Source organism: Pteropus alecto, unplaced genomic scaffold, assembly GCF_000325575.1.
Source record: "Pteropus alecto unplaced genomic scaffold, ASM32557v1 scaffold46, whole genome shotgun sequence".
In the NCBI taxonomy this organism is placed as follows: Eukaryota; Metazoa; Chordata; class Mammalia; order Chiroptera; family Pteropodidae; genus Pteropus; species Pteropus alecto.
The window spans coordinates 2,913,189-2,936,198 of NW_006439231.1; the positions used below are offsets into that span (position 1 = coordinate 2,913,189).

General features: G+C 32.1%; 1 protein-coding gene across 1 annotated transcript in view; it reads left to right on the forward strand.

Moving 5' to 3' along the window:
• Positions 1-21,942, forward strand: part of EPHA5 (EPH receptor A5) — a 157,165-nt gene extending 135,223 nt beyond the window's left edge. The window contains exons 11-14 of the mRNA XM_025050049.1: positions 11,347-11,408; positions 11,510-11,703; positions 14,590-14,734; positions 21,826-21,942. Coding sequence (XP_024905817.1) covers positions 11,347-11,408; positions 11,510-11,703; positions 14,590-14,734; positions 21,826-21,942 — 518 coding nt within the window. The remainder of the gene's footprint in view (positions 1-11,346; positions 11,409-11,509; positions 11,704-14,589; positions 14,735-21,825) is intronic.
• Positions 21,943-23,010: the final 1,068 nt, after the last annotated feature.

The window sequence follows — 23,010 nt, forward strand, 5'->3', positions numbered from 1 at the left end:
CAAAAGGATGTACGCACTTTATACTGCATGTGCCCCTCTTCTTCCTATTCCTTGTTTCAATTTTCAATGGTACAGAGTAGGTAGATAGATATAGATGTAGATACAGGTATAAGTATAAAAATATATATCATTCTTCTTATATTGTTGGAATCTTTTATGGTAAAACAAATAAAAGTCTATGGTAACACACAATCTGTTGTAATTAGCTGAAGTATGAGGACTTTAGTTCTCATCTAAATACTCAAATTACCAAGATTCGACAATGAGAAAATTATTCAACTTCTTAATCTCCGTATAATAATGCCTGTGTATTTATGACCATGTTGGGCTAACACATTTTGGTCTTTTAAGATAATGCTGGTCCTCTAAGGATAATGCTGCTTTCAGATACAAGTAATTAATTTTAGGGACCGGTAACCTCATGGAAATTCTTGCCTGTTTGGAAAAAAGTGATACATAAAGAAATGCCAATACCTAAGTCCAAAATATCTCTACCTTTCTTTGTGAAAACAATGGCAAAACCAAAACAAAAAATATCTTGAACTAAAAGCCATTTATCTTGGTCAGTTTCAATGACTACAAAGAGAATGGACTTGAATAAAAGATTTTAAAAATCTATTTAATCTCTGGGACTCTATTGATCTAAGATTGATGTACTATTGGCAACAGGAAAAAAATACCAATAAAATAGTATATCTGAATCTATTTCTATGGTATCTGTGACTATTTACAGAAATGGATTCTTAAACTATAGTCACTTAGAAAGAACTTTGTATCTCATAGTAACAAAAGGACTCATATGTGAGATTTAAAGTAAATACCTAAGAGCATAGGCACTTACACCCTGGACAGAACTTAATTCATGAAAACACCCAGCTGATATTGAAATTCCCCCTACAAATTTCCTGCCACTCAGTTGTCTAACCAGCATTTTGACATCTCCTCCGGTGAATGAAGACAGTACCATCATCCAAAATAGCTCCTTCTAATTCTGGATATATAGACATATAGATGATAGATAGATAGATAGATAGATAGATAGATAGATAGATAGATAAATTATACACACACACACACACACACACATATATCTGTATATCTATATACCTACAGATATATAGTGGCAAAAAATCGAATTCAATGGGGTAAAATCTAATTCAATGGAGTAAAATCTGTACCTTTCCCAAATTACTTTTTAGGTAGGTAATTATTTCTAATTCCCGTAATGTGATTCAGCACAAAACTAGAAGAATAGGTCACAGGTTTGTGTGCCAAAGAGACATAACTAAATTTTACCACTGTCACTTCTTAGCTGTTAAAACACAAGCAATACTTAACCTGTGGAGTCTCAAGTATTTCATCTGTAAAGCACGTGTAATAATTCTTATCTTGCATATATGTGGTAAAAATGAATGTAGATAATATATGTACAGTTTGTAACATACTGCCTTTGATATGCCTGGGCTAGTCTAGGTCCTCCAAGAAACCAAAAGGGGATTAGATATACATATTATTAAAGGGAAATGCTTATAAGGAAACACATGGAGGGATGATTGAGTGCAAGCACTTGAAACTGAGATACAGTTCTATTAGAGGTTGCTAAGGCTGCCAGGGAGTCCTCAAGTCAGCATTGTCTTTTATAGATGTCTCATAGGACTGAGCTGATCTTATTAACATTGCCATGGTCAATGACTGGTAGTAACCTGTGCAGAGCATGGCCTCGGTGTAAATGTAATGACGGGTTTTAGAGGGCTTAGGGTTAAAGATTGTTGGTCGATTACTATCACTGCAGGTGAAGACAGGAGAGACATATTTTCACGGTTGCCACACTCCACCCTTTTGCAATACAGACTTACTTCTCCACACAAGTGTAGGGCGCATCTGTTCATGATTTCGTAGATTCTTCCTGAAGGTAGACTGATAAGAAGCAGAGTATGTACTGCATTCCAACCCCTGTAGTTTCGGTTGACCTCAGGACCTCACCTGGTCTTTAGTCTCTACTTTCTCCACTATCTTTTCTGAATTTCCTTCATCTATCAGCTTCTCATACCATGGTAGCTTAATCAGCAGTCTGCATCTATCCTTTATTCCTGGGGTAGGAATTTTCAGGACACAGTTGTTATGAAGGAATAACAAGAAGGCCCCAAGTGTATCCTCTAGGTTCTGCACATATTTCTTCCTCCTCCAACTGTGCAAGCAGCTCAGATGCCTCCTGCTCAATATCAATTACATTTGTGGTCATGGTGACTCTCCTTCTCTTCTAGTATTTGGACACAAGTAGTCCAGAGTGCCCTGATGGCAGCCAAAACTGCTAGTTCAATGGAACTCCTAAATGGAGTCACTGGAAACAAAACACAATATAGAAGTTTCTGATACAATACATATACTGTATCTTGAAAAAAGGCACCAACTCCTTTGAGAATGTTGCCTCCAAGTTGATGCTTCAGCTATCTTTAAAGGCCTTCCAGCATTCTATGAAGCTATTTGACTCTGCATGATGAGCTATGTAGTGGAACCAGCTCATTTCAGGTAGAAAGATTTTAGAACATTTCTACCCAAATGATACTCTCACATATCCTTCATTATTAAGTGGGTAACATAGTTGAGTGATATGGTAGGTAGGATTCTGTGTTTGTAGATCACATATTCTAACCTTCTAATGTTGACTAAGGCTCTATGAACAGGAAAAGCAAACAAAACTCAGAACAGGTATATATGCCTGAAAAGATGCACCCGCTGACCCTTACATGACGGAAAGGACCCAATACAGTCAACTTGTGAATAGTGCCCTATTGGGCACTCAGTGTTGCAGTTTTATATATTGGAAGAAGCAGAAGCATTCTTTAAATTGTGTTATACTATTGATTTACTTGTCAACACCAAGAAAATGCAGAGTTTATGATAGTATTTCAGATATAACATATCTGGAATGATGCCAAATTGTCTATAAAAATTCTAGTTGTCTTTATTTTTTCCTCTTTTCTTTCTTTTGTTCATTTCAACCACCTTAATTAACAAATGTAATATAGTGATAACAAAGTCAATTGAGATTATGATTCATTTAGTTGTACATTATAAATTGTCTGGTAAAATGAACAGCCTAAATTTGGTAGATGTCCAGCATTTCACAAACAGCCAGAATACTGATGCCATTCATTTCTCCCCAAAACTATGAAAGAAAAAAATAGATAAAAATGAGTAAAAAAGATTGATACACTTTAAGACATCTAACAATAAAATCTAAAGTTACAGTTCTAAATCTATTTTAAAGATAAATTCTAGGAGTGACATCAGAAGCATGGCAGAGTGAAAGATGTCCCCAGATCTCTCCCCTAGAAACAGCAATAAGCTGAACATCTAAAACTCAAAGATAAATTCTAGGAGTGACATCAGAGAAGCATGGGAGTGAAAGATGTCCCCAGATCTCTCCCCTAGAAACAGCAATAAGCTGAACATCTAAAACTCAAAGATAAATTCTAGGAGTGACATCAGAAGCATGGCAGAGTGAAAGATGTCCCCAGATCTCTCCCCTAGAAACAGCAATAAGCTGAACATCTAAAACTCAAAGATAAATTCTAGGAGTGACATCAGAAGCATGGCAGAGTGAAAGATGTCCCCAGATCTCTCCCCTAGAAACAGCAATAAGCTGAACATCTAAAACTCAACACATAACACCCAAACTGCACACTAGCAAGTCTGAGCAAGCGATCTGCTCATAAGAGCTACCAGAGGTCAGAACCACGGGAGTCCAGCAGTAGATTGGGAGAAACAAAGAAGCTGCTTCTCCAGCTAGAGCTCCCTGAAAGAAGAGGGGGGAGGGAAGAAGGTGTGGAGAGTTCTCTGAACAGCCCTGCCTAAGAGATCTATGAGCTCCATGAAGGAGCAGAGCCCACAGATCAGGACAGAACCAAAGTGGAGACTACAGCAAAGAGATAACAGCTGGTTCTTAGCAGCCTTGGTTGCAAAGTATCCCCTCCCACCAACCTAGAGGGCACCTTCCCCCACCATATCCTCCAAGACTGAACACCGCAGAGCCCCAAGTGAATTTGGGCAAGTGATACCGAAACTGCCGCTAACACTGACAGGGACTGAAACCAAGAGTAGCGAGCATAATTGAACATTTATAAGGGATGAAAAAAAAATATTAAGTCTCAAAGTGGGGATCCAAGAGGCTTGGACACCACCTACTGAAAACCAAAAGCAAAACAACTTCTTAGCAACAGACTAAAGAGAGACCTCTATATAAAAAATCTTTCTGGCGAGGGGGGCGGGGGTGGCGGGGAGAAGCAGAATACACTACTATTAATGCCCAGACAGAGGAACAGTCCATGAAACACCATGAACAACCAAGCTGACAAGGCATCTCAAAGAAAGAGAAAAATCTCCAGAAATTAAGCTTACAGACATAGAAATATGCAACTTAAATGACAGAGAATTCAGGATGGTACTTCTGAAAAAACTCAATGAGATCTGAAACAATTCACATCAACAATTTCAAGAATTAAAAAAAAAAATAACTAAATGAGTGGAATGAGTTCTTCAGCAAGGAGATTGAAACCCTTAAAAAGAACCAAATAGAATTTCTGGAGATGAAAAACACACTAAAAGAGATGAAGAATGAAATAGCGAGCTTAGGAAATAGAGACTACCAAATGGAGGAAAGAATCAGTGATATGGAAGACAGAAATCTAGAAATCAAAAGGAAGACGAGAGAGACCAAAGAATGCAAAATAATGAAAGAGAAATTCAAAAACTAACTGATACCATCAGGAGAGGAAACATAAGAATAATGGAGATTCTGGGAGGAGAGGAAAAGCAGGAGGGATCAGAGAGTATTTTTAGACAAATAATTGACAAGACTTTCTCAAATCAAAGGAATGAGCTGGACCTTGGTATTCAAAAAGCTTACAGAACACCCAATTATCAATCCAAAAAGGCCTTCTCCAAGACATATATATTAAAATTATCAAAAATTAATGACAAAGAAAAAATTTTCAAGGCAGCCAGGGAAAAGAAGATGAGAACTTACAAAGGAGATCCCATTTTATTATCTGCGGGCTTCTTGGCACAAACCTTACAAGCAAGAAAGGAATGGAATCAAATATTCGAACTATTCAATGAAAGGAACTAACAGTGAAGAACAATGTATTCAGCAAAGCTCTTCTTTGGATGTGAAGGAGAAACAAAGACCTTTCGAACCATACAAAAATTGAGAGAATTCTCCACTCTGAGGCCTGTATTACAAGAAATACTAAAAGAGGTCAAGCCATCTAAAACAAAATGATAAAAAATACATAACTGTAAGTAAGGTTACTAGGAGGCAGAGAGAAGCAGAGTAGTGCAACCCTTATTAAGAACAAGGTATTATAAGCTTAAATAATAAGAAGAGGATTGCTATTGCAAGACAGTAATGAAGAGTCAGCATCCATAGGGACAAGTTGAGAGAACAATAACAGAAATGGGGAGGAATCAAAGTACCACATTTGCAAAGGGGAATGGAAATAAGGCATGCACAGAAGAAAATGGACGATTGTATGTATTTATCCAGACTTTACATGTTCTTAATGGTAATCACACACCAAAGAAACAAGAAGCTCCAAAAAGGAAAACCCAACCAAATTAAAAAACAAAAACAAAAACAAAAAACAGAAAAAACAAAGACAAGGAACAATGGAAACACTGAGCTACCAGAAAGCGAAAGATAAAATGGCTATAAGAAGACCTCATATTTCAATAACCTTCTAAATGTGAATGGACCAAAGTCACCAATAAAAAGGCACAGAGTTGCAGATTGGATCAAAAACCAAAACCCAACTATATGCTGCCTCCAAGGGACACATTTCAGTTCCACAGATAAATATACATTCAAAGTGAAAGTTTGGAAAATGATATTTCAACCAAATGGCATTCAGAAAAAAGCAGGAGTAGTGGTAATAATATTGGACAAAATAGACTTCAAAATAAAAGAGGTAAAGAGAGATATTGAAAGACACTTCATAATGATAAAGGGAATCATATGCAAAGAAAACTTAACATTTATTATCTATGCTCCCAATCAGGGAGCCTTAAAACCTATAAAGCAATTACTAAAGAGAACTGAAGGGAGAAACAGACCAAAACACTATTGTAGTAGGGGACCAGAGTACCTTACCGTTGGGTATGGACAGATCATCCAAACAGAAAATCAATAAAGAAATAACATCCTTAAATGACACATTAGACCAACTGGAAATAATCGACATTTATAGAGCTTTTCATCCCAAAACAGCTGCTTATACATTCTTCTCTAATGCACAAGGAACATTCTCAAGGATTGACCACATACTGTGATACAAAGCTAACCTCAACAGATATAAGAATTGAAATCATACCAACCATATTCTCTGATCATAATGCTTTGAAGCTGGAGATCAACTGTAAAAAGAAAGCAGGAAGAACCACAAACACATGGAGATTAAATAATATGCTACTGAAGAATGACTGGGTCAGAGAAGAAATAAAAAGATCGAGATACATAGAAAGAAAAAAATAGATACATAGAAACGAGTGATAATGATAGTAAAACACAGCAAAACTTTTGGGACACGGCAAAACGGTAATAAGAGGAAAGTTCATGTCATTACAGGAGGTCTATCTCAAAAAACAAGCCCAAATAAACAACCTAACACTTCATCTTAAAAAAAAAAAAAAAAATAGAAAAGAAAGAATAAATGAAGCCTAAAATCAGCCAAAGGAAAGAAATAATCAAAACTAGAGCAGAATTAAATGAAATTAAGAACGAAAAAAGATAGAAAAAAATAAATGCAACAAAGAGTGTTATAAATTGACAAACCCCTGCCTAGACTCACCAAAGGAAAAAGAGAAAGGACAAAAATAAACAAAATCAGAGATAAAGAGGAGAAATTATGACAGATACCACAGAAATAGAAAAGATCATACAAAAATACTGTAAAAAGTATATAACACCAAATTTAATAACCTAGAAGAAATGGACAAGTCCTTAGAAATATATAACCTTCCTGAATGAATCAGGAACTGGAAAATCTAAATAGAATGATCAACAGTATGGAAATTGAAATAATCATCAAAAATCTACCAAAAAGTAAAAGTCCAGGACCAGATGGCTCAATTAATGTGATATACCTCGTGAACAAATTAAAAATAAGAATTATATGATCATATCAATAGATGTTGAAAAAGCCTTCAACAAGATACAGCATCCATTTATGATCAAAACACTTAACAAAATCGGTATAAAAGGAAAGTAACTTAACATAATAAAGGCCATACATGACAAACCCTCAGCCAACATTATACTTAATTATGAAAAACTAAAAACCTTCCATCTAAGATCAGGAACAAGGGAAGGCTGTCCACTATCACTACTGTTATTCATTGTAACATTGGAAGTCCTAGTGAGTGCAATTAGGCAAGAGAAAGATATAAAAGGCATCCAAATAGGAAATGAAGAAGTCAAACTGTCACTATTTGTGGATGACATGATTCTCTATATAGAAACCCCTAAAGACTCCACAAGAACACTACTAGAAACAGTAAGCAAATATAGTAGTTTCTGGATACAAAATCAACATTCAAAAATCCATTGAATTCCTATACTCTAATAAGGAAGTGTCAGAAAAAGAAGTGGAGAAAATAAAATTCCTTTTGCAATTGCAACAAAACATACAGAGAAGAAAGGAAAGCCTCTTCAATAAATGGTGCTGAGAAAACTGGAAAGCCACCTGCAAAAGAATGAAATTAAACTTTTGTCTATCACCACACACCAAAATTAACTTAAAATGGATTAAGGATCTGAATATAAGACCTGAAATAATAAATCACATAGAAGAAAACATTGGTACTAAACTCATGGACCTCAGACTTAAAGAGGATTTTATTAATTTGACCTCAAAAGGAAGAGAAGTAAATGCAAAAATAAATAAATTGGACTATATAAAAGTAAAAAGTTTTTGCACAGCAAAAGAAATAGTCAATAAGGCAAAGAAGCAACCATTTGAATGGAAGAATATATTTTCAAGCAACACCTAATATTCAAAATATACAAAGAACTCATACAACTCAATAACAGCAAAAAACAAACAAACAATCCAATTAAAAAATGGGCAGAGGATTTGAACAGATACTTCTCCCAAGAAGACATAGAAATGGCCAACAACCATATGAAAAGATGCTCAAAATCACTAGTCAGTATCACTCAATATCATTAATGAAATGCAAATAAAAACCACAATGAGATACCATCTCACACCTGTTAGAATAGCTATAATCAACAGGACAAGGAATAACAAATGTTGGAGAGGATGCAGAGAAAAAGTCCCACACTGCTGGTGGAACTGCACATTGGTACAGCCACTATGAAAATCAATATAGAATTTCCTTAAAAAATTAAGAATTGATGTACGATGTGATCCAGCAATCCTTCCACTGGATATTTACTCTAAAGACTTGAAAACATATATCTGAAAAGATATGTGCACACCGATGTTCATAGCAGCATTATTCACAGTAGCCAGGACATGGAAGCAACTGAAGTGTCCTAAAATAGATGATTGCATAAAGAAGATGTGGTACATATATACATTGGAATATTATTCAGGCATAAGAGGAGGAGATGAAATGCTGCCATTTGCGACAACATAAATGGACCTTGAGATAATCATGCTAAACAAAATAAGCCAGGCAGAAAAAGTTGAAAACCACATGATGTCGTTTACATGTGGGATATAAATCTAAAAGTAACAAGTAAACATGACAAACAAACAAACAGAGACTCATGGACATGGACAGTAGACTAGTGGTTAACAGAGGAAAGGGGGACGGGGGAGGTAGATAGGGGTAAAAGGGGTCAAATACGTGGTGACAAAGAAATCTATCTATGGATGGTGAACATACAATGCAATATATATATGACTTACTGTTAAATTTTACACTTGAAAGTTATTGGATTTCAGTAATCAATGGTCACCATAATGAATTTTAAAAAATAAATTCTAAAGATGAATTTAGAATTAAATCTAAATATCTAATTATCTGGGTTAAGTTCTAAGTTAACTTAGAGACAGTGTATTGAATTTCTATATATAAATTTACATGAAAATAAAACTGATTAAGTAATATATTATGGAAATAACTTCTCAGATCAACATTAATTTTCTTTAAAACTGAGGAATTGGTTTAATATATTCATTTTATAGTCACATATAAAGAGGTGCTAAAGAAAAACATAAACCTAATGGTACCAGCTTTGGGAAAAAGCGAATAATGAAACAAATTAAGTATTAAGTAAATAAGAATCACTATATTCACTGCATAGTGAAATATTTTGTCATATAAATTATATTAAGACATTTTATTTTGGTACATATATGTTATTAAAGAGAATAACCATTGTCCTTATTAGCAATAAGGAGTCTTATAAGAAAGTTAATAACTTACATTAATTAATATATCAGTGCAAATAGTATATTAATTTTATTCTGTTATTACTTATTTAATAATATTTTTACCAAATTTGTTTAAAATTTTTAATTTTTTAATAAAGTTTTGGTATTCGTTTCTCATTTATCTGTTGTGTTATTTTATTTTTCAGTATACATGAGCTTTTAATACATTAGATATGTTAATCATATTTAATAATTTTTGTAATATTTTCTACTGTGGTTTGCCTTTTAGTTTTTTATATTGTTAACTAACATAGTGGGTTACTCTCAGGTCAGGCAGTCCCTCACTTACAATGATTCAACTTATAATTTTTTGACTTTATTATAGTACAAAAGCAATACACATAATAAATTACATGAGATATTCAACACTTTATTATAAAATAGGCTTTGTGTTAGATGATTTTATTCAACTGTAGGCTACTATTCGTCCTCTAAGCAGATTTAAGGTGGGCTAGGCTAAGCTATGATGTTTGGGAAGGTAGGCATATTAAATGCATTGCTGACTTACGATATTTTCAATTTACGATAGATTGGGATGTAACCCCATCATAAGCTGAGGAGCCTCTATATTTTGCTTGTAGTTATTCAAAATTTATTTAAGCATTTATTTTTAGGGTCCTTGAGTACTTTTTATTTCTCTGCCTAAACTTAACTATTGATGTGTCTCAGGAATCTTTATTTTATGTCTTTCCTAAGGAGATACAGCCTATACCTGACTTCAGGCTGTGCACATGTGCTGATAATTCTTACATTTATATTATCAGCCCAGATATCTCCTGTGCTCTAGCCAGATTTCTGCAGTTTGTGATATGAGTGTTTCCCACTCACCTCAAATAAAATAGGCCCAAATTATACCTGCCAATATTATCTACCCCCATTTATGTGCTTGTTTAAAATTAACAGCAACAACCATCCAGTGTGATCAGCCTGAACTTCTTTTATCGTGAATACTTTCTGTCCTCTTCTCTCAACGCCTTTGTCATAAATGCACCTTAAGTCTGTTATTCCATACTCTTTCCATTTGCCACTGGTCTTGTTCAGATGCCGTTTTTTTTTTTTTTTATCATAGACTGGTTTCTTTCCAGTCATTCAAAATTATCTTTGTAAATTTCCTATTTTAATCATTATATATTTTTTCATTCATTAGATCAAATTGAAAGGCTTTGTGAATAAATTTAGATAAGTGTAATTGTTAAAGAAATATTCATAATTGGATTTTGAGAAATATGCTCATTATTACTAATTTTTGGTATTACTTAAACATTTGATTTTTAATAATTGAATACAACCTGTATTATTATAGTCAGTAACATAAACAGATCTTTTCTGGAGTTAGACATTTTGATGGCAGCAGCAATATTACAAATGTTTTTGATAAAAAAAATCTCACAATTAAAGTAATACTCATAAATGTGGTTACATTTAAAATCAACAATGTTCGTAATGCTTCTGATACTGGACAATTATTCCAAATTCCTGACAGAAATCAGTAGATGATCAATAATAAACAGCCAGACCTAAACATTATTAAATGATACATGAAATAGTTATGCTAATTTAGCCTTTGACTTATTCATCATTTACCATCCAAAAGTCTCTTTTGAAGTAAAATTACAGTTCTATTACTTTAAAACATGTAGTTCTGCACATAATTTTTCATTAAAAGACATTAACTTTTCAGAGACATCACTAGAAGATTTGATTTGTATTTGATTCCAGAATGCAAAGATAAATAAAACATGAACTGTTTATTTTTAATTTTAAAAATCACCCTTCATCAAGATCTTAGGTAAAAATTATTACCATTTATTTTCTTTATAATATGTGAAGAAAGCATGTCTTTTTATTGTGATAATATATTAATTTCTTTATGTTGTTTTAGTTTCCAGCATCTGGAGGCAATCGGAGATTTTAAAGATTGTGATGCTGGTTGTTACTGCAAGAGTAAGAATAAGGAAGGATGAACGTTGGATAATGGAGAATTTCTCAAGCTATCCTATACTAAATTTGTGGTGTTGGATCTGGTTCTGTTTGGCTTTACACAGGTGATTAAAGCAGTAGAGGAAGGCTACCGTCTGCCAAGCCCCATGGACTGTCCTGCTGCTCTCTACCAATTAATGTTGGATTGCTGGCAGAAAGACCGAAATAGCAGGCCCAAGTTTGATGAAATCGTCAACATGTTGGACAAACTGATACGTAACCCAAGTAGCTTGAAGACGCTGGTTAATGCATCGAGCAGGTACAAGGCCAGTCCTGAGAAATTTTTCTGAATTTAGCTAACTCAGACTGATGACAGAAATATTAAGTCAATTAAATCATTTTTGTATTCATGCTAACCTATGAATCTATATGACACTAATTTATTTACTATAGTTTTTGCATAATGTTACTCTTACAATGAATGAAATATTAACGATTAAATTATACTTAAAAGCACCTATACCTAATCTAATAGTATAACATGCCAATTCCAGAAAATTTTTAACTGTAGCTAAGTTCAGGTAGCATAAAAAAATATTCAAATGCATGTATTTTCATGGGTTTTGGATTCCGCACCAGTGTGGATGGGGAAAAATAAGATATAAGACTATAAGGAAAAGCCAACTAAGCACTGATATATTTTAAACTAGAGATATCTAACAATATTATTTTTTATTTCTTTAGAACAGATCTTAATGTCTGTCATATTTTATGAGTACTGACAATCCCTTTAGGGGCCTTTTACCCTTACCCACTTGCACACAGATATTTGGCTAATCATGTACTATGTAGTTTGAATAAAATTGATAAATGAGTAATTCTGTAGAAAAAATTTATGTGAGCAAATAAGCATTTTTTTACTTTTATGATTGTATTTAAATAATGTTGCATTTTGTAAAGCATACTTTTATCTTTAACCTGAAAAACTACAGAATTATCTTCTCAAAAAATAAGTCAATTTGAATCTCTACTAGAAAATTTACCAGATTGTTATTTTCACTATATTTGAGGCAATTGTTTATTTTTACAAGAAAAAAAATGTCATGCCAGTAACTGAATTGGCAGACCAATATCATGAACTAAATGAAAAACAATTTGTTGATAAAGTTACATAAGTTTTATAAATCTGACATAACATTTGTTCACTAGATAAAAAAGCCATTTTAAAATACAAATGAGGAATGAATCTTCAAACTCTGTTCAGGCATCATTAACTTTCTGTGGCAGCAACTGGAGAATGCATCTTCTTAGTGATTAGTCCTTATGCTGTTCCTGAAATATTTGCTTTTAAATTGTTTATTGTAATGTAAAATATTATTCATTTTTTCATCTACTTGTTTGAATTATGTTAAGTTGTCACAAATGGACTTAAAGAAAAGAAATCATAAAAAGATATTTATGTTCTAAATTCTGTTAATTTATATTATCATTATAGCTTGAAGATAGTTTTAAACTCTCCAAAGAATTTTCATATTGCCTTGTGTGTAATATATAGAATCAGCTTGCTAGGTTTTGTTTAAACAGATTTGGCTCAATACTATACCACTCATTACCCGTGTTTGTTCAGTCATCTACAAATCCTGATTCTAGAATGTGTTCGTTTCTGATTCATTGTTTCTTTCTCTCTGTTCCTACCAATGTCACAAAACTCAGTGATTTCAGTAATTATGTAGATGATGTTCAAATATCTCTTAACAACTTGAACTTATCTCCTTTAGTAATTTTTTTCTCTAAAAAAAGACTACCTTAGAGTCTTCTCATAATCATATTCTAGACTTTTCTATTATCGAAAATAACAACTCTTCTACAATCTCAACTTCAAGATTTTACTCTCTAACTGTTTGCTCTTATATTTCATCTTCAATAAATCTTTGACCCCACTGCTTAATGGCTTCCAGTCACTACAAGACATTCATTTATTCATCCAACAGATATTTATATGTCTACTCTGCATCATGCTGTGGGTTAGGTGCTGAGTATACAGCACTGAGCAACACATGTTGGTGTCAATATCAAACAAAATAAAAACATTAAAGAACAGTTTGGGTTTGGGAGTGGAAAATGAGAGTATCGTTTAGGAGGATAACTGGGAAACTAGAGTAGTTGTGCAGGTAAGACATGATGACATCTTGAACTAAGGTGGTAACAAATGAGATAGAGAAAAGTGGTCAGATGTGCGATCTATTGGAGGTAGAATGGGTAGTAATAGTACACACAATGGTAGATTGTGAGGAGATGAAGGTTAAGGAAGGAGCGGACACTTGTATCAAATAGTATAATGAAAGTACTTCAGGAGGAATTGGATGTGAAGAAGATGAGGAGTGTGATTTTGGAAATGTTAAGGTGATGGTATTATGAGAAATATGGAGGCATAAAGTAGACATGAATGTATGACAGACCAAGGCTAGGGATAAAAATTAGTGAAAAATAGATGCTATGTGAAACATAAAGTAGGTGAGATAATCTAAAGTGGAGTTACAACCTGAGCAGAGATGATATAGGGACAAGTTCTGGTTCTCTCCAGATTTTAAAGTCAGGAAAAGAAGGAATAATAGGCAAAGTAGATTAAGGAGATACCAGAGACTTTCAATGACATCATAGCCAAGGAAGAGAGAATAGTGATTTAAACAAAAAAGCTGAAACAAGGTAGGATTTTAAGAGAGAGATGGTAGTGAAGGTTGTTGAATGTTTCCGAAAGGTCAGTTGTCTTACAGATTAGAAAATGTTTACAGATTTTGGCAAAATAAAGTTCATTGCTCACCTAAACCAGAGCAATTTCTATAGAATCAGTTTGGAAGAAACTACACTGGAGTTGGTTGACGTATAAATGGGATGTGAGAACATGCAGAGAACATGAGTAAAAAGACAGGCATTTTTCCTATAGCTTATCTTATATCTTCAACCATGATAAGTCATCATTAATTACTGATAGAAAAAAAATCTGAATAGACTGATTTTGTGTTCCGTATTTCAAAACATTTCTATGTTAGCATCGGTATGTTTTCCTCTATAAATATACTTATAGACCCAAAATATATAGATCTGTATACTTACACATCCATTGACTGTGAGCTAACATTACAATGTATTTTATTATAAAAGAGTTAAAATGTTACATTTAATATTTATGTTTTATGTGTTTTAGAGTATCTAATTTATTGGCAGAACACAGCTCACTGGGATCTGGGGCCTACAGATCAGTAGGTGAATGGCTAGAAGCAATCAAAATGGGCCGGTATACAGAGATTTTCATGGAAAATGGATACAGTTCAATGGACGCTGTCGCTCAGGTGACCTTGGAGTGAGTAATTTTTCTGATAATTTTTACATAATTGCTGGGGCAACAAAACTTATTCAGAAACCAATCTGGATGAGGTCAAGGGAAATCAATTAACCTTTGTCCATATGTGGCAACTTTCAAAGAAGTCTTTTTTAGCCTGTATTGTTAACAATTGCATGGTTAATGCTACTTGTGGCCAGTATCTTTGCTTCTTTGCTTCAGATAACATTTATATATTTGAATAATTGGAATAAAAGCTCTTTGGCAAAATACTGGTATTTTATGTTGTGGAAAAGATGTTTTCTTGACAAAGTTTTTATACTGGTTCCTATGTTATATGAATGTAAATATAAAACAAACTGTAAGCACAATTGGTGTGACTAGTCTTACATAACACAAAACATATTCTTAAATTTTGGCTATAATGAATACCCAGGAAACAGCAGCTTAAAAAAAGCTTCACAGGCAGGAATCTCATTTAATCTCTAAGTGGTGCACCTCATATCCTTGCAATCCAAGGATATTTTAGATCCTGTCTCTGATTTGTTATTTGGTACAATCTCAGTGGAACCAATTGTGCCCTTTTCTGTTTGCACGTCTATGATAAAATTTAACAAATCTTATTAAATAAAAATCACTAGAGTTAAATATTAAATTCTTTAAGGTTGTAAGTTGTTTGTATTTTATTATATACTCTGTATGTAATTATTTTAGCCTAATATTTGCTATTTGTGAAAATTGTCGTTATGGTGGTTCCATCTAGATTACATTAATATGAATGTTTTAACCTGTGAATATAAAGATAACTTACTTCAAATTACCTACAAATTCAAAGGTTAAAATATTGTTGGAAAGATCAGAACAAAGTAGAACATTTTGAAGCAGTAAGCCACCAACCTTATTTCATTATTTTACATAATATAAGCATTGAATAGTTTTCTCTCACCGTTTGTATTATTCCGGTATTTTTTGATTCATTGAATTCACTGCTCATCCACACAAAAGGTAACAGGGTACCATCATTTATCACCAGTTAATGTCACATTCTTAACATTTCTATTTCTTCATACCTATAACTAAAAGGACATAAAATCATTACTCGACTTGCTTTCATAATTTACTGAATCTCATTTTCCTATCACCACCAAATCATATTTATTTGAAGACACATTTGTTTGGCCCATTATTTCTTTTGTCACTCAAAGAACTCATTTGTGCTATATTTAAAATAGTCAACAGAAAATTTTAATGATAATTTAAAACTATTTTTACATGATTGCTATTTAATTTTTCAATAAAAATGGTCATTTTAATTTATTAAAGTCATTTGTCATTTTATATTAAAATGATACTGTAGGTATTTCTTCTACCCAATGTCAGATTACTTGTAAATATATAATAAAATTATTTGCATTAAACAATGTCTCTTTTTTTATTAAAATAGCACATATACATATATATTTAAATTTACTACTCTTTTGCTTCTTCTTTTACAGAATAGTTATAACCACATAAATAATGATTTTTGCATTAACTATGTGTTTTACTTTATCTTATTGGGGCCCAAAAGACTATAAGTATGTTAATATTTAGCATTCTGGTTTGGCATTTTCGTATTTCTTTTAATTCTTTCCTCTTTACTTTCCTATCTGCCACTCTATCTCCAAACTCTCTTTATTTTGTACATTTCTTTCAAGCCCTAATAGCTTCTTCTATCTTCTTATAATGGCTCTCCACTTCATTTCTTTTCTCCAGCAATCTTTGATCAGGTTTTTCTCTACTTGTCTCAATTTCTTCATTCTCTCTCTGTTACTTTAGTAGCTTCTTGCCTGTCGCTATAGTGCCTCCTTTCAGATATTTTGTCTTTTAAATCATTTACTCTGACCAAAAGAGTAAGGTGAAATTAGGAGACATATTGACATCTTCCTGTTCAGAGTATGTTGATCTCCATGTGTCAATTGCTTCAGATTCCTGGGGCCCATAGAAACACGTTCCTTACTAGGGTCAGCAAACATTAACTCCAGTGAAGTTGATTTCTTGGAAAGTCCAGCACCTCTAAATATGTGTCTTCTTGTTTATTGTGGTTTTGACCACGTTCTACCTATTTAGTAAGAATATATTTATCAAAACATTATGTTAACTCACAGAACGGTGAATAATCAGTTACTGTTTGGTCAGAAATATAGAGTATAAGAAAAATTTATCTGTGCATTTTGTTGCCCTTCACTTCACCAAAATAAGTCATATTAAGGACGTATGGCAGAAGAACTAGGATATCAGCTAAAACAAAAACAAATTCTTAAAATGCTTCGATAATGATTTTTTTACACATGGTCTTTACCCATGTCTAAATATTAATTTTATGCAGGCTGTATAACATTATAATAAAATAATTAAATATTCTCACCAGTGTTATTGCCAAGGCATAATAGAAACTTAGAACTGGAAAAATACATTCATATCTGTGATAAATGCTTAGAAAAAATGTTAAAATCATTAATATAAAGCAAAAGATCCAACTGCTGTATACTTAAATTAGAAAAATATGTTTTAATTTTTGCCATAAAATTAGTTCTTATAGTGGGTTTAGAAAAGGAGGAATAAAGAATTACAACTTTTCAGAACTACATAGGTAAAGAAAATTCCTTCATAAAGGTTTAATTTTATTTATGATTTATTTTTGCCAGCATATGCATATATGGCTTAATATGGCAAGGAAATGAAAAAACTTGGAGATTTTAGAGTCAAAAATGTTTAAAAAAAAAAGAGACTTTCAACCCTAGACATTTCTGTTTTCTGTTCTCTGTGCCTAAACCTTGCTATTCTATATAAAGTACTCACATTAGAATCATTGTTGTGGCAGTAATGACACAAACTGTATTATAATGTGTGAATGCAATGAGTTATTGTTGACCAGGGGAAGTGTGAGCTTGAATTGAGTTGCAAAGTGAATCCAAAGATTTGAGTTTAGGACAGTATTGTAGCTGCTTTTTTTAAACCTCTTGTCAGATCTGTATTGTCAAATTTTGATTATTCAGAAAATGAGCACAATCTAATGAATTTAAATATTATACTAATTTTGTATAAGCTGAAGAGAGTCCTGTTAGAATCAGGACCCTCTTTATTAAAATGGAGTCATAAACTACTAAAATGAAAGTTTCCCAAATCCAAAGCTAAAATTTGTGCACACTAATTCAAATAGATTCCTCATCAATATAGTCATTATGCATAATTTATTATACAGTTAAAGTACACATAGGAGTACTTACTATCCTCTTTGTTCTACATAATTAAGCTAAAACTTTTAGTCTTGCATTCACAATATATCAGCCATTGAAAATCATGACCAGGCCATGGTTAATCCTCTCTTGTCAAATGTAAATATATTTATCTGTACAGTAGATATATAAATGATTAACAATTTTCTTTTAAATGAACCCCAAATTTTCAAATGTGCAACTGTGTGACTAAACAATGATTAAAAAAAATAATAATAAACACTAATATTTAGTGAATATTCATTAATCTCTCTTCTCCCTTCTCCTATTTAGCCAAGTGGGACTAAGTACCAGTGAAATGGCTAAAATGTATGTAAAGCAGAAGGGAGAAGAATGAGCAAGGATATGACTCATCCACAAATGGATGAACTAAATCCTGAATAATCAAGAGTTGTTCCAAGGTCAATTAGACACGTCTTATTAATCTTTATTTTTTATTCTACCATTTTAGTATCATATTAGTGTTTTCTATTATTTAATATTATGGAATAACATTTGAAAAAAATGCTGGAAGGTAATCAGAGCAATGACAATTCATTATATTTATAGCTTTTCTAAAACTAATCATGCTTTGTTGATAAAATCCAAACTTTTTTTTATGCTACAATATTATTTTCATCGTGTTTAAATTTATAAGCTTATGTTGAAATATAGTTTTTATCATTAGAATTGGCTTTAGGTATTACTTAAGGTTACATGTGGTCATGATATAATAGGTATAATACACATAAAACTGCCTAACTATAAATTTCCTATATAAAAAATGAAATGAAGAAAATAGTATATATTGCATTATTTCCAAATGTTTTTTTCAAAAATTGTTATAAATAGAGCAGTAATTTCCTCATTAAATGTAAAATGCTTTAATTTTTGTTAAACTTTTCTCACATTATTACTGCTAAATTGATCATTTAATGTATACTTTAAGGAGTAAAATGGGAACTGTTAGAAATTACAAATATGTGAGACAAAACTACCTAAAAGAAAGTACTTTAATGCATTTACCAGTGTTGGAATAGTTGTTTAACTTCTACGAGAAACATTTTCCTAATACCATTTTAATTCTCATTTGTAATATCATTACAAAGCACTGAACCAGAGTTTTTTAGTGATCAAGTTGTTTTCAGAAGTTATATTTACATATAATTTAACAATAAGTTAAGAGAGTGGAAATAAAAAATAAGTCTAACCAGTGATTTGATATAAGTTAGACAAAACTATCAAGATTTGCAATATGGAATGCATACACACACACACACGCAGACACATACACACACACACTTCAAATTAAGGTTTTGGTACTGTATGTACAAAGTCCATGCTGTTTGAGAGGGAAAATTTATTAATTCTTTTTCTTTTAGGTCTTTCAGAATAAACCATAATGGTTATTTTAAAAATATCTTTTCTAATAATTGAATTACCCATATGAATTGTGCAATTTAAGTACATTATATATTACATCAGCACTTTCAAACCTGGGTTTGTCTGTATCACCTATGGTTTTATAAAGCATATGATAAAACATATGTTTTAAAACTCCTTAAATTATTAATTATTTAAATTCTCTAGTAGAGATTGTTTTAGGTTAGGAAATTTTAGTCCCGTTTTTCTCGCTAGTGAGCACCCATTAATTCCTACATTTATACAATTCTTCGTAATTCATAATTCATAATTCACAGATGGAAATAGGAGAATATTAATTAGCTCATAACTAAAATATTCATGAATAATAGATGAAGTTACCAGAGCCTCAGTCAAAGAAGTATGTGTTCGGTTTCCTTCATTATCTTCTTTCTTTTAGAATTTTGGATATTCTATGTTATATCTACAGAGTTCTCATTTTACAGATGAATAAATAATTGCAATAATATGAAATATTTTGCTCAGAATCATATCTCAGAGTAATAAGAAATTAAAAGAATATGGACTTTGGTGCCAGATTCTTCTTTTCAGTGCTAACTCTGTTATCTACTGTCTGTGTTATCTAGCCAACTAATTTAAGTCCTTTAAGACTATTTCCTCATCCATAAAAGGAAATTAACAAAAACCTATATCATAAGGTTTTAGATTTTTACAACATATAGAAATAGAACATCTTAATTGTTACTTATGATTTTTTATATTTAGTGAAATGATTCTCAACCAGAGGAGATTTTGCAACTCACTGGACATTTGGCAATGTTCGGAGATATTTTGTGTTGTCACAAAAAATGGCCAGAGGTGGTACAGCACTTCCGGTATTTAGTGGGTAGAGTCCAGGGATGCTGCTAGATATTCTACAATGCATAAGAAAGCCCCTACAACAAAGTACTATTCATCCTATAATGTAAATAGGGGCAAGGTTGAGAAACTGATTTAGTTGAAAAGAGATGAATTTAACTTAAGCCTTTTTATTCCTTTGTTAGTGTGACTATTTTATATTCTATTTCATAACTAGCAATAATAATTTTTTCAAAGTGAATTTTTATTAGTTTTTAAGTTTTGCTGATGATTGTCTTCCATACCTACAATTATTATTATTTTTATATTGTACTTTGGTTTCTCGTAGCTATGATAATTTCTAAGTTTAATGTTTAATATTCACATTCTAAGAAAGAAATAGTTTTCACCATAAATATCAATTGTTTCTTTTTTAGCTACTTGCCATTTGCTAAATCTCTTATAAGAAATTTTTTAAAAATAAAGAGAGAGAAACTTATAAATATATAAGCAATTATTTGCAATGCTAATACATAGAGAGCTTAAGTATCATTTATTTAAATTCTATTCTCTGATAATAGACATCTTTAAGTTTCCAAAACTATTCAATTTTAGTTATAATGATTGTAATATCTTTGTGTCCAATTCTATAAAATTCTAAGACAATTTGAAATCAATACATTTACTGAATGCAAAAATATTCTACTTTCAGCATAATGTGTTTAATAAAGCAATTAAAGAAATCTAACATGGTGGCTTTGTCATTTTAAAATGTTGAATTGTTTATGGTAATTTTTTTTCCTATAATTAATGTTAGCACTGGCTAAACATACCTGAATCATTATACTTGCTAAATACTTTAAGGGTATAGAATTCCTGAATATCCTTTAAAACAATATTTTAAAATCATGGGCACTGACCATGAACTCCATAATATACTGTTAGTTTTGAAATCTAAACATTTGTAATTTTCTTTTGAATAATAAGCTATTTAAAAGAAATGGTATGAAAGTATCTTGGTTGAAAAGACTTTCTGATACCATGTAAAAAAAGACTTCCAGAATGCCCTAAATACCAACAGAACCTAGACTTTACTTGGCAAAGAAAGCAAGCTTTGGTACTTTGGGTTCCAACTAAAAACTAAAATATTAGGAAGGCTTATAAGAGCAATGTAGTAGTGATTATTCTCTAAAGATATATGTTGTATTAAATGTAGTGACTGAATCATTTAAAGAGTTTAGTCTTCAATTGCTTTTAGTCAAAAAAAATGCATGTTTATATTGTAGGTCCACATTTCAAAACTATTCAATAAAATTGTACCCTTTAATTTACATATTTCTTGATAACCATGTGCAAATTTGTTTTTTCATCATTCTGTGCCACCAAAGTAATGATATCCAAAAAGGGGCAAATATATATTATATTACTTTCATTATAAATAATTCCTTGATTTTCAAGGTATAATTTTGGAGACTGCATTTGAAAATTGAACCCTGTTTGTCTAAATTGAGACCGTATCTCAATTAGTTTCTGCAAAATGTTCGCCTCTTTGCCAGCATAAAATATTGAGGTGTGCTACAAATTGAATCAATACATACATCCAATGTGTGCTTTCTTCGTGCAGGGATTTGAGACGGCTTGGAGTGACTCTTGTCGGTCACCAGAAGAAGATCATGAACAGCCTTCAAGAAATGAAGGTGCAGCTGGTAAACGGGATGGTGCCATTGTAACTTCATTTTAATATCACTTTGTCAAGTGAATAATTCTGCACTTTGTAAACAAGCCCTGAGATTTATTTTAACAAAAAAAAAAAAGGGAAAACAATGATTTCTAAACTTTATGAAAGCATTTTTTCAGCCACAGAATTTGTAATCAGTGTTTTACTAAAATCTCCTTATCTTTCTCTCAGTGTCTTCATTTTTTATGAAGCAAATATAATCTACATGGAATAACAACACAAGGTTAAATGTTATGTTACAGCAACAAAATCATTCCCTCTACTTCTAAAAATTTTATACATGGAATATATAGCTATACACGGCACCTTTATAGACTGAATTAAGGCAGCCCCTTTCAAAACTTCCAAGAATCTACTTGAAAGGAAAACTTTTATAGCCATTTGTGGGCTAACAAAAGCTGCAATTTATTGAAGTTTACTTCGTCTTAATTGTCTACATAAGTTTATTGAAGAGCAATATGGTTAGATAATTTCTTAATAGATATCTTCTTCTGTAATTCTAAAATGCTGTTACACAGCGGTAAGTTATAGAAACTAGTGTATAAACATGTTGCTTGATCAAGGACAAGTACAATACAGGGTGTATATTTATTTTTCTGTGTTATAAAATTTACTTTCAATTGCTCTCCTAGGAATTATTAGGTAATAAATGTGTATATACTGTATAATTTGCTGTATACCCAGGAATCGATTTAAGTTGGAGTTTTGTGTGTACATGCTTGCACACGTATGCATTACCATTCTGCTTGCATTTTTAATGGTGTTTTAATTTTAGCATCATACAGGAACTAGTGTTCCAGAGAATAATATAAATAGGAGAAATAGGGAAGCAGTATAACAAAATTTAACACAAGCTTGTGTCTTTTTTCCTCTCACATGTCCAAAATCTACTAAATCTCTTTATTCACTAACAGGAAATGTCTATAAGATTAAATCCCTTTTGGCTTTTTAAAAACACTTTGTGATACCTGTGACAATGCAGTTCTTCTAGTCATTAATTTTGCACCCTGGTAAGAAATTTCACCTTTCTGAGTCCCAGAAAATATCTTGTCAAGAAAAGATGACACCAAA